General features: G+C 40.6%; 1 protein-coding gene across 1 annotated transcript; it reads left to right on the top strand.

The window, feature by feature from the left end:
• The first annotated feature begins 2,907 nt into the window (after positions 1–2,907).
• On the top strand, positions 2,908–12,742 carry LOC129744333 (1,4-alpha-glucan-branching enzyme). Its single transcript, XM_055736804.1, has 4 exons — positions 2,908–3,432; positions 10,388–10,557; positions 10,617–11,307; positions 11,369–12,742. The coding sequence occupies exons 1-4, from the start codon at positions 3,359–3,361 to the stop codon at positions 12,471–12,473; spliced, it is 2,040 nt and encodes a 679-aa protein (XP_055592779.1). The 5' UTR covers positions 2,908–3,358; the 3' UTR covers positions 12,474–12,742.
• Positions 12,743–13,438: the final 696 nt, after the last annotated feature.

Here is a 13,438-nt window from a genome sequence, read left to right as displayed (position 1 = left end):
TGTTTTTTTGATATCAAATTTTCAAATATATAAATTTATCGGATTTTCATCACAATTTCATGTCATAATTTTGTCAATTTATTGTCATATTTTTACCATGCTTGTCATAATTTTGTTATATTTGTCATATTTTTGTCAAATATTTACGACATATGTCATATTTCTGCCATGATTTTGCCATTTTTGTCATATTTTCGTTAAAATATTGTCATATTTTTATCACATTTGTCAGATTTTCGACAGAGTTGTGTTAGTAATTATTTTTTCATTGCATTGTAACTTCCAGTCATATTTGTCAGATTGTTTTTTCATACTTTTATCTTATTTGTCACGTTTTGTCATTTTATTGCCAACTTTTTGTCATATTTGTGTCATAATTTTGTCATAGTTTTGTCCCCCACATTCGTCCCGCACGCTCCCTCGCCAAGGTTCGTCTCGCGAACCCGAACCTTCCCACCTTTTTACACCATTTGTAAAAGACGTATTTTTTATCACAATCCTTCAAAAATAGCGATCTCAGCAGTAAATATGAAATTTCCGCTTGTCTAGCGAGTCGAACAATGTTTGTCACCATTCAACTAAACTTAGTGATAATAGAATGGAGCTTTTTTCACTTTCAGTATTGAAACTGAAAATGAAGATAGGATAACCTCATGAACCTGTAAAGAGCCTGAATGTATACTGAGCACCGATGTTACCGTTTGGTGAATGAGTGTTCAGAGTGCTTTCGGGATTGAGCTTTCTTTTCATTCTCGTATGAATCTAGTTGGCGTTGAACTGACCGATACACTGCAATAAACCCGAATAGCAAAGACCGTGGTTTTATTATAACCGAACAATGATTTCTAATGTAACTATAAATTTCATCGTAACATCATAATCTTTATTAACCACTTTAATCACCATGTTTCATTAATCTTCTTGTGATTTTCAATGTTACAGTGTTTTTCAAGGTAAAATGACAATCCGAACAATGGAAAACGGTAAACTTTAGCTCTTTTTACATTTTTATATTTTTTCGTGTAGAGGAAAATTTGGGCGCCATGTTTTGCATTTCTTGCGGTCGGAACCGGGTTATTCCGGACAATTTATGATTTACTGGAAATAAAGGTGAAAGATGGGGATCGGAAAGCGGCGGCACGGATTATGGTGATAGCGGTGAGTACTGGAGTATTTTACATAAGGCATAAAAGTTATTTGCATATTATTTTTTTCCAGATGCAGATGGAGAGAGCAGAGTGTCGCAGAGGTAGTTTCAGCAGCTTCAGCCGTGGGCGCATGTAATTGCACAACCCGTGCGAATTTATTCGCACATCCTGTGGTTAGAATGTGCGCCAGGTCCGTCTCCCGAGAATGGTTGCGCAGGATGTAGCCAGCCGGTGCGCGGTGCAGGTGATGAAAGAACAATAAAATTAGTGCCAATTAAGTGTGAAATGTTACACCAAGTTTCATAGTGAAATTTTTTTTCTAAAAAACCCGTATTATCACCGGAATGTGTGAATCAAGTGTTGATAATAAATGATAAATGAAATAAATTAATTTATTTTTAATTAAACCATTTTAGAAAAATGATGACAATCAACAAATAAATAATAAATCCCACCACGAGCAATTTTTTTTATTTCAGTGGGTTAACAATGAAAATGAATGGATTTTCATGGTTTTACTATGAAAAAATGGAAGTTGTAATTACCATGAACTTTATATTTTTTGGCTTCTGAATGTATGGAAAATCGCCATTTTTTTCATGGTCACGCTGCATAACAATACCCCTTTTTCATGGTTATTTTCGTCAATACGATGAAATTTATGGTAGAAAACTATGAATTCCAATGTGCATTCACGGTATCGTAGACCATAGAAATGATTGTGCCAACCATACAATTGATGGTATTGTGAACATGAACTTCATAGTTTTTTCACGGTATAATTCTATTCGGGAAGTCAGCTGATAATTTCTCACTGACACTGAAAATTTGCAGCACTGGTCCTTAGCAAGTGAGCTAAGCGGGTTCCTATTTGTAGTTCAGTTTTCTGTGTTGAATTCGAGCACCTTGGCAAAAATTTTTGAACGTAAGTTATTTGTGGCTGTATAATGAATCAATTGGGAAAAAAAGAGAACAGTTTGAAGGTTCTGTTCCGGAAAAAATGACAATTTTGTTGTGCACGGCCATTGGTACATTTGATTTTTTGAATGTTTCTATCGCCGCGCACTGAAAGTCTTATAGTATTTTCAGCAGTTAAACGTAGAGAAGTTCTTCGGAAGTTCACAAAGGTTGTATAAGATTCACATGCAAGCTTTCCAATCAATGTTTTCCATTATATAACCGGCGGAAAAACCCAAAATTTTAAGAAACAATATCAGAAGAAACGATCATCTAATGAAAATTGCTACAAAGTGTTGAAAATTTGAGGTTAGATAGCAATTCGGATTTTTCAGTTTCAGTTTCCTCGTGGATTTTCGGACAGCTTGCCGAATTTGTGATGATTTATCGAAATCGCGACCGAAAACATTTCGAAAACAGTAATAAAACTAATTGTACTAAATATATCGTAATAAAACAGAAACATAACTAATTTGAACCGGCTTAGTACGTGTAATTTACGGAACAACGTGTTCGGCAATGTAATTTGCGATGAAGAATTTAATTCTTATTACTATAAAGTCATCTTAGAGGGAATTTGAGAAATTATAACAGTGAGCTGACTGTGGTTAACATTCAAAGCGTCAGCGGCCTTTGGGGTTTGTTTTGATACGAATTTTTGGTAGATATGTGTATATCGCAAAGAGCAATGCTTTTGACTCAGCTGAGAGAAATGGGATACAAAAATTGGTATGAAACAGATTCGACAAATCAACAAACTGATCGACCAATCAGGTTTATTTGATTGTCCAACAAAATCAGACAACGAACAATTGCTTCCGTACCCTCTGTAACTGTTTACGTACTATCAACCTGGCAGGACACACTGCAAAGGTGCTTATCGCAGTATAGAATAAACATTGATACTGGAAGAACAGAGTTGCACATTGCATTGCGGCATCGAAGAAATTAAGCCAGAGTGCAGTTCACGTCATATGTAGTAGAGAGCTAGGTAGTGAGTACAATATAATAAGTCTCAGCCAGCTTCCACAAAACGCGAAGAAAGTTAACGAGGATCGATCTCTCGGGCAACAGTCCGAGATTTCAATAATTCAATAGCAGCTAAGCGTAGTGCCAGTGCAGACGTTGCTTTGGAAGGTTGTTCGCAGAGCACTGAAACCCAATCTGCCTCTGAAGATTATTTTCCTGAAGTTGCTGTCCCTGTCATCTAACCACCCGGAGGAATAGCCAAGACCAGCCAGCAGCAAGCAAAGATGACCGACCAAATCTCCAAGTTATTCGAGCTGGATGGATACCTTAGACCGCATGAAACGGAAATCCGAAGAAGGTTAGTGTGGTTTTGATTGGTATTTTTTTTTGTTCTTCTCAAAGACGGAAATCATTCAGAAAGCCCTACCCATCAAAGTATTATCTTCACTTACGAGTTTTTGATGTAGTAGAATGAAATTCGAAACCATTTTTTGGACTTAATGGGTTTAAAACATTTATTCAAAATCCCAAAAACAAAACCCAATTAGTAAAAATCCAAAAGCTTATACGCAAATGTGACGAAATGGCAGTCGAAAAATGCATCTATCCCGAAAGATTTTCGCCGCTGCCACCCGGAGGGAATCATCATCGGGTGGTGCGAATGTCAGCTCAAGGTCACCCGGCTGATGCCGGTCGGCGGCGCGGCGAGTCGGGAAAAAGTAAGCAACAAAATGTAACAGCAACGCCTAATCTGTTGTTGTTTGTCGAGCATTCGTAAAGTATATTAGTAGGTACATAGACGCGATGGGGAAGAAAGTATACACCCAAAAATGGAGTTGATGACAGTCGATAATGAACTTAATTCGACTGGTTGGTGTTTTGAAAGTTAAATTAAAAATTTGTTCTGGTATATATTACGTTTCGTGCAAAAAAAAAACACGGGAAGAAATTTTACGTGTACGTAGGTTTTAATCCTACAAAAAAGAGGTTGCAGGTTAAACGGGATTCGACATATTAAAGACCTCAAACAAATTCAAACGAAAATATATCAAATTTCTACCAGCTTTTTCTGGGTAACAACTGGACTGAAGTAGGTATACAATTTTATCATTTTTGAGTTGCTTGAGTTTCGAGCTTAATTTTTTTATAACATGGTTTAAGAGTTAGTTTCATAACTTTTCAGTTGCTCTGTAGCATTGAAAGCACTGAAATACTTGTATGCACTAAGCAGTAGACTGCCCCAAATTTGTATGAGAAATTTCAAGCTTGTGAAATGTTATGCGCTGCAGGCTTATATTGATTCTAGGCATAGTACAAGGTCTCATGCCAAATTTGGGCCAGATCGGATCACACGGGGAAGGGTCGCTCGAAAAGCCTTAAATTTGTATGGGATTTTAAGACATTTTGTTCGGGAGGAACATGAAAATCCAGTTTTTCATGAATAACTTTGGTCCCCTTCGGCTGATTTCTTTTGAAAACAGTTTTTCTCAAAGTCTAAACTATGACAAATATTTCATCCGAAGACTGCATTTCGATTTGACTTATGATAAAAAAGAGTTATTAAACTTAAAAAATGGGGTAACTTTTTTCAGGGTGATATTCATCACTGTTAATGCTGCGTCAAAATGTTCGAAGCAGTGTCTCTCATTTAAAGTAATGAATATCACCCTTATATTTATTTTTTGAAGCTTAATAACTTTTGTGTCTTAACTTGATTCGAAATGCAGTCTTAGGATGAAATATTTGTCATAGTTTAGGCTTTAATAAAAACCGTTTAAAAAAAAATGGCCAAAGGGGACCAAGTTATTCATGAAAACTGGATTTTCGTGTTCCTCCCGAACAAATTGCCCAAAATCCCATACAAACTTTAGGCTTGTTGAGCGACCCTTCCCCGTGATCCGATCTGGCCCAAATTTGGCATGAGGCCTTGTACTAGGCCTAGGATCAATTGAAGCCTGCAGCGCATAACTTTTTCAAATGTCGAGTCATTTGGGTCACTCTTCTAAGCAGTTTAGCCAAAAATTCCCAGGAGGTTTTCCCGACTTTTCCCGCTTTTTCCAGATGGATTTTAAATCCCGACTTTTTCCCAACTTTCCCGAATGAGTAACCACCCTGTATGTGCCATGCGATTGCTTCTTCTATGGGGAAAAGAAAGAGCTTCAATAAGGTAACTTAAAAATTCCTTAATCTACACCTAAATTAGATTTGTGTTATAAATGCGTGCTGAAAGAATTCTTTTCAAAAACCTATGATCGAGGAACGCGGTGTGTTGACACAAATTCCCAACCATTCTTTTTGAAGTGGTTTTAACAACAATTTCCTAAATAAAGTTGAACATTAATGGACAACAATGAACAAAAAAAAGTTACTATCCCTTTCATTGAAAATTGGATTTCGTGAAATGTTTTGCAGTCGCAGTTATCCGTACAAAGATTGACTGAAAAGCGGTTAGCGGGTAGAACTCCAAAAGATTTTACTCTGATTTGACAGGTCGCAAAAATGAATGAGTTCGCCCAAATGTCGCAGCCATGAGTGCGCAGTTCAATTTTTTTTAAATATTGTGTGTCTTAATAATTGTTACTCGGTTTACTCGAAAAACTCACATACGAAAAAGGAAGAGGTCGTTCAAATTATTAACACAAAGCAAAGATTGAGTAGGCCAAGAGTAACTGACAGCAGGTGCTTACTTACTTACTTAATGATACCGCGCCGATCCTCCGGTGGGGCTTCTGGGTCTGCCTCTTCTGGATGTCCTTCTGGATTCCAATCTAGCGCCTCTCTGCAAATCTCGTTTTCATCTTTTTGCAGCAGGGCTTGTGATATAGCTCAGTTGGCAAGTCTGTTGCCTCCTGAGCAGATGTCCGCGAGTTCGAGCCCAAGAGTAAACATCGAACACAGTTGTACCGGATAAGTTTTTCAATAACGATCCGCCAACTGTAACGTTGATAAAGTCGCGAATGCCATAATGATGGTAAAACGACTATAATCGAAACAAAAAAAAAAAATCTTTTTGCAGAGTGTGCCCAATCAATCACGTTTCCGCATCTCGATTTCTAGTGCCCTTTGATGACACCGGCGATGTAGTTCCTCATTCGAGATCCAGTTGCCAGGCAACCAAGCGCGGATGATATTCCGCAGGCAGCGGTTTACAAATACTTGAAGTTTTCGCGTCGTTATCGCATATGTGCACCAAGTTTCGCACCCGTACAGCAATACGGATTTGACGTTTGAGTTGAAGATTCGGATTTTCGTTCGTAGAGAGATCTGGCGCGACCGCCAGATGTTTCGGAGACTCGCAAACGCAAATCGGGCATTTCTGATCCGGGTTCCGATGTCTTTCCTGGTATCTCCATCAGGCGTTATCTGGCTACCAAGATACTCGAAGCACTCCACTTTCTCAACTTGTTGCCCAGCTACCATGAAACTGGTAGGATTTCCTGTGTTGATCTCCATCAATTTGGTCTTTACGACATTGACTTTGAGACCTACTTGGAACTTTCGGTGAGGTTGTGTTTGGGCGAGCAAAACAGTATCGTCAGCCCGGTCAAGGTCGTTCAGTTGCTCCATTGTTGAAGGATTCCACGGCAACTCTCGGTCAATTGCTTTTTCGAAATCAACGAACACCAGCAGAAAAGAGCCCTGGGATTCGTAAATTTATTCAGTATTATTCGTAGCGTTGTGATGTGGTCCAGACATGACCGTCCGGATCGGAATCCAGCTTGTTGCCGTCGGAGTGTAGCGTCGATTTTTATCTAAAAAATAGGGCAACAGTTCTCCAATCGGATGGCCGAATGAGCCAACGTACCAGTGATACTTACGTAGGAGGAATGTTGGCTCCCTTGGGGGAATAAATTATTGTATTCACAAAAAGAGTTTGTTGAATATAACTTTATTCTTCAAATGGTGATTACACAAAGAATGTGAAATCTTTTCTGTCGAATACCTAACAATCCTGATTGCTATGATTTGACCTAATTCGAATATTGGATTACTATGATTGCACGTGGTAACATTTCCTCCCTTCTGATCTTAGAATAAATTTGATTGAAATCTAGAAGGGATTCATCGTGTTCGTTGAGGCCGACCGATAGGTACAGAAATGAAAACCTCTGAAGATGAACCACAATCAGCAACAGCGTCATGGAAATCTTCATCTCGCGGTGGGCTCGTAGGAACAACGCTGTTGATACCTACAGGAACATCATTCTCTGGATCATAGATCGGTAGAAGTTTTCCGGAAATGCGTAGTATTTTTCCGGATGCTGATTTTGCTAGATGATCAGTTGATCCCAGTTTTTTCCAGACACTTCTTGAGATGACAGTGATGTCAGATGCAGTATCGAATTGCAACGTTGGTAACGTTGGTGAACTTACGTCGGGATTCGGCAACCTGGTTGATTGTGAAAATACTGTTGATGGTTGCCTTCTTTTTCATTTGCTTCTTCTTGTTGGGGTCTGCCGCCGTGTAGCAAAGACAATACCTATCTTTATGGCCGACTTTGCCACAGGATTCGCAGGTGTGGGTGGTGTAGGAACAATACCGAACGTAGCGAATTCCGCCACATTGCCAACACGAGGTCCTTGGAATCTTAGAAGCTTTGCTGATGTTCTGCTGATCTTGAGTGGATTGTTTCGACTGACGTCTTTGTTGCTTGACTGTGCACACAAATGTTAATGTCGATGATTTTTGTTCCACCAGGGTCGTGGTTCTGCAAGCGCTGGCATCCGATGATTAAGGATTCGAGCTTGCAGTCTCCCGCGTCGGTTTCCAACTTTGATAGTAGCCGGGTTCGGATGTCTGAATCACTTGAAGAGCGAGATTCAATTCTAAGTCTTCGGATCGCTTGTTAACGGTTCCAGCATAGGTCACAAAGTCTCCGTAAATCTGTTTGGTGAGCATTGGTACCGTTTGCTGAACAACGAAACACGTGTACCAAAGAGTCAATCACGTGGATGATTCGCAGAAAATTCAGGTACCGGTCGTGGACATCTACGTGTAAACTTCGCAGTAAAAGTCGCACCTTTGCCGCATCCTGCCGCACAGTTGCACCATCCTGGAGAAACAGGTCTTCATACTTTTGAAACCAGCGATCGAAAGTGTGCCCGTTCTCTGGATCATAGTGGAATTCCTTGGTGTTGGATGCAAGGGATTCTAGAACCAACTCCGGATTGTTCGTTGCCCGATTGGGTGCTTCTTAAATGTTTGGTCAGAAAGTTGCTTGTTCTGCTCCATAATGGAAAATTTCCTCCATGCGCCTTCCAGAAGATTCTCCTTCGTTTGACTTGAACATCTTGAGGTGTGGGTTTAAAAATCTCGTCGCCAAATATTGTATTCACAAAGAGAGTTTGTTGAATATAACTTTATTTTTCAAATGGTGAATACAGAATGAATGTGAAATCTTTTCTGTCGAATACCTAAAAATCCTGATTGCTGTGATTTGACCTAATTCGAATATTGGATTACTATGATTGCACGTGGTAACATAATGACTATGAGTGACTATCATACCGCAAACTAGTAATCTGAATTTTGAATTTACTTCTGATTCTGAATTTTGAAATAAGCATTTCAAATTCAAATTCTGATTCTAAATTCAAGGTGATTTTTCGGCTTCCAGTCTGTTTAAGTAGCAAAACGACTATTTATTTAACGTTCCAACGTTTCAATCCATATAAGATCGTTATCAGGGAATGTTCAGTGACTGAAACGTTTATTGTCTGTTAACTACATATAACAAATTCTCCACGAAATGATCTGATTCTTACCTAAAATGTGTCGTATTTTTCTTCAGATTTGATTCGACTGATCAGCTAAACTGTCACTTGTATCTGTTACAATATATTGTTAATGGTTTGTCATTTTAGTGTTCTGACTTACTTTCTAATTTCAGCCTTTTGTTCTCGTTGTCATATCTGTCGATGTAATCCGCTTTTTCGATGTCGAACAGATGATCCATAGCTATTTCATGTTCTAGTAATGCTATTTTTTGACGAAGTTGTTGAATTGCGTAGTTCTGTTTCGTGTATCCGATGTGCCATAGCCGCTTGAGTTCATATAACCCAAACTCCACTTTCTTTCCGATGGCTATCATGGCGTAATTTGCGAAACACTAACACAGATATTTTGTTCTTGTATAACACATAGCATTCAATACCAATATGATAGCCATATCAACTATATATCTACCTGTTTCTGTTATCTAAATTTAACGGTTGCATTATTCCCGATTCTTTTGGTTTCGATTATAGTCGTTTTAACATCTTTAACAATGTAGTTGACAGCAGTTATTGAAAAACTTATCCCATCCAGAGCCTCTGATATTGGCAGCTTCCGGGCCCTTGGGAGGCATGAGAGAAAAAAGGTCGAGCTTAGGTCCGATTAGGCTCGACCCTCTTAAGGCCGTCTATAAAGCTGACGATAGCCGAATATGTTTGGCGCGTATGGATGTCGTGGATATTTTAAACAGCTTAATGTAACCACAGAGAACAGACGTACAAGCTAGCCCACGAAACTTGTGTAAAAATCCCAACACCCTTTTTGAACTAATTTTTGTTTTTTGGTTACGATTACGCCTTTTCGAAAACTGGGCACTTTAAAGTTGATTTGTAACTCTTGAACGGCGCAATAGATGGCACTGTTTGCAGTCAGTTTCTAACGTATTTTTTTGGTGAAAGCATTTGAAATTTAACACACTTTTTTGACGTTTTTTTGTTCGAGCTTGTACGTCTGTTTTCTGTGATGTAACAACGTAAATCTGCATTTTCAGACAACCACTCGATCTGTGACATATTATAAACGCTTGATCACATTTTTTAAATCTGGATTTAAGGTTGAGTCTTTCGCCGATTGTGTTAGTTGTCTTAGCTACTTTCTGTTTTGGAAAGACAAATCAAAAGCCGTTGTTCAACAAAAGCTGTTGCCTTCTTGTCAAAATGAACCATCTTAAATGTAAAAAAATAGTGAGTCCTAGCCAACACCTGCGCTTTACGCCACTGATCTTCCTCCCGGACATCATTAAACGCCGTGCAGTGTGATAATGTTATCGCTAGAGGCATTTGTCCTTTGATTTCGCAATGGAATCATTTGCATAATTCCACTATCAGTTCACGGCGTTTGTTTTATTTTCCATTTTTCAGAAAAATAAACAAATTATGCCATCACCCATTTTATACAAGTCTATGTTATGTAGTAGCAATACATAAAAATAGCTTATAATTTCTGAAGGACACTTTGTAGAAGTTAGCTGAATGTCACTTTGTCAATTGTAAGCAACTTAATAGCTATGTTTTTTTTTCATTTTTTTTTCTGCCAGGAACAACGAGCTCAAGAATTGGTTGAACAAGCTGAATCAGCTTGAAGGGGGCTTGGATCAGTTTACACAGGGCTATAAATATTACGGCATCCACATCAATGCCGACAACAGCGTAGTGGCCCGCGAATGGGCACCGGGCGCCAAAGAGCTCTACCTTACCGGAGAATTCAGTAAGTTGTTCTTCTTTGCAAATTTTAATGAAATGAAAATTAAATTTTCATATTTTTAGACAACTGGCAATGGATCGACAACCCCTACAAACAACTTCCGTTCGGAAAGTGGGAACTGACCATTCCACCAAATGCGGATGGTAGCTGCGCTATCAAACATCTGTCCGAGGTGAAAGTGATCGTTCGGAAGCATGATGGATCGTTGGTTGATCGTCTGTCACCGTGGGCTCCTTACGTGGTTCCCCCACCGAAGACGATGGGTGTCAACTATCAGCAGCGGATATGGCATCCTCCAGCCCACGACAAGTACATGTGCCGTCAGCCTCGTCCCCCGAAGCCCCGTGCTCTAAGGATCTACGAGTGCCACGTGGGAATTGCCACCGAAGAGCTTGGTGTTGGTACTTACCGAAATTTCGGCGATAACATTATCCCGCGTATCAAGAAACTCGGCTACAATACGATCCAGGTGATGGCCATCATGGAACACGCGTACTATGCCAGTTTCGGATACCAAGTAACAAGCTTCTTTGCGGCATCCAGTCGACCTGGAACGCCCGATGATCTTAAGTATATGGTCGATAAGGCCCATGAGGCGGGACTTTTCGTTCTGTTGGATGTTGTCCATTCGCATGCCAGTAAGAACGTCCAAGATGGATTGAACCAGTTCGACGGCACCAACGCTTGCTACTTCCATGACGGTAGCCGGGGCGAGCACACACTGTGGGACAGCCGACTGTTTAACTATTCAGAGTAGGTCTTCAATTGGTTAAGGTGTGTCTGAGGGATAATCATTTTTATTTATTTTATTCAGGTACGAAGTGTTGCGATTCCTGCTGTCAAATCTTCGATGGTGGCACGATGAGTACAACTTCGATGGGTATCGGTTCGATGGAGTCACCTCTATGTTGTACCATTCCCGGGGTATTGGTGAAGGATTTTCTGGCGACTACAATGAATACTTCGGTTTGAACGTTGATACCGAGGCGCTGATTTATCTGGCCATAGCCAACGATTTTCTGCACAAGTTGAATCCCAATATGATAACGATCGCCGAAGATGTAAGCGGCATGCCAACGTTGTGTCGCCCTACGGAAGAAGGTGGCGTTGGGTTCGATTTCCGTCTTGGTATGGCAATTCCGGACAAGTGGATCCAGCTGCTGAAAACAAAGTCGGATGAAGATTGGAACATTGGAAATATTGTGCATACGTTAACCAATCGCCGGTGGAAGGAATGGACTGTGGCCTACGCCGAATCGCACGACCAAGCTTTGGTGGGCGATAAGACTATTGCCTTCTGGCTGATGGATAAGGAAATGTACACCCACATGTCAACTTGTTCCGATTCTAGCTTGATCATTGACCGAGGTCTTGCCTTACATAAAATGATTCGGCTGATTACGCACGCACTCGGTGGAGAGGCTTATCTTAATTTTATGGGCAACGAGTTCGGACATCCGGAATGGCTTGACTTCCCCAGAATTGGAAACAACGAGTCGTATCACTACGCCCGTAGACAGTGGCACTTGGTCGATGATCAATTGCTGAAGTACCGTTTTCTCAACGAATTTGATTGTGCCATGAACGCTACCGAGGAGAAGTATCACTGGCTCAATTGCTTGCCAGCCTATGTCAGCTGGAAGCACGAGGACGACAAGGTGATCGCATGTGAACGCAACAACCTGCTGTTTGTGTTCAACTTTCACAATAGTAAAAGTTTCACCGATTACCGCATCGGCGTCGAGTTGGCCGGAAAGTACCGCGTTGTGTTGAGTACCGACGATAAAGAATTTGGTGGATGGGGTCGAGTTGACAAAAATGTCGAGCATTCCACCTTCCCGGAAGGGTGGGCTGGACGAAGGAACTACATCCAACTGTATATCCCGAGTCGTGTGGCTTTCGTGCTGGCACCGCAGTAAAGAATGCTTAGAGGGAAGGGACTGCATGCTGCCACTCAATTTCCACTTGGGTACTTGAAACAACTGTACATTACCAAATAGTAATGGTGATCAACCAGAGCTGGAGATTATTTTATAATATGCATTATTTGTTATTTTATTTTATTCTGTTTTGTTTCGCTACTTAGGTACAAATTAAAGTTACTATTTACAAACATAATTGGATGCCATAGGCAAAATTTAGCTGTGAATATAAGAGCAATAAAACTGTTTGTAAGAAAAAAATCAAAGATTGAATCTATTCAAAGAAAAACGTCGTGGGTCGGATCTTTTCTAAGATAGGGAGTCAAAGGTCGAGGGTCGTATAGTCGTAGCTCGTGAGTCATTGGGGACGCAAGACTTGAGGTTCTTACGTTTGGCGGTTAAATAACCTAGGATCGTGAGGTCTGATGATCGTAAGATACAATGATCGTATGGTCTGATGATTGTAAGGCCTGAGTTTCGCTGGACATGATAGTCGTTAAATCTAAGGATCGTAAGGACTGACGATCGTAAGACAACGTAAGACCTGAGGGTCGTAGGACCTGAGGGTCGTAAGGCCTGAGGTCTCGTAAGGCCTGAGGTCTCGTAAGGCCTGAGGTCTCGTAAGGCCTGAGGTCTCGTAAGGCCTGAGGTCTCGTAAGGCCTGAGGTCTCGTAAGGCCTGAGGTCTCGTAAGGCCTGAGGTCCGCGTCCCCCCAGTTTGCTACTCTGGGTCCATGGGTGCAATTGGACGACTCATGATACAATGCTAAGGAACACTGTACCCCCTACGCCATAAAGTCCACCTGGGGCCACTGACCTTTGTTCCCACCTCGAACTGTTTGACACACTTTGCTTCAATAGTGGGAGGTCATTTCGCGCTAGTGCGCTCCAAGGCAATACTCGTTTCCGAATCCTCTGTCAGCATAACCTCATTCTAACACAACTCGATGCGCGACCCCTCCT

Source organism: Uranotaenia lowii, chromosome 2 (assembly GCF_029784155.1).
Source record: "Uranotaenia lowii strain MFRU-FL chromosome 2, ASM2978415v1, whole genome shotgun sequence".
NCBI lineage: Eukaryota > Metazoa > Arthropoda > Insecta > Diptera > Culicidae > Uranotaenia > Uranotaenia lowii.
This window is presented reverse-complemented; position numbering and strand designations above follow the sequence as displayed.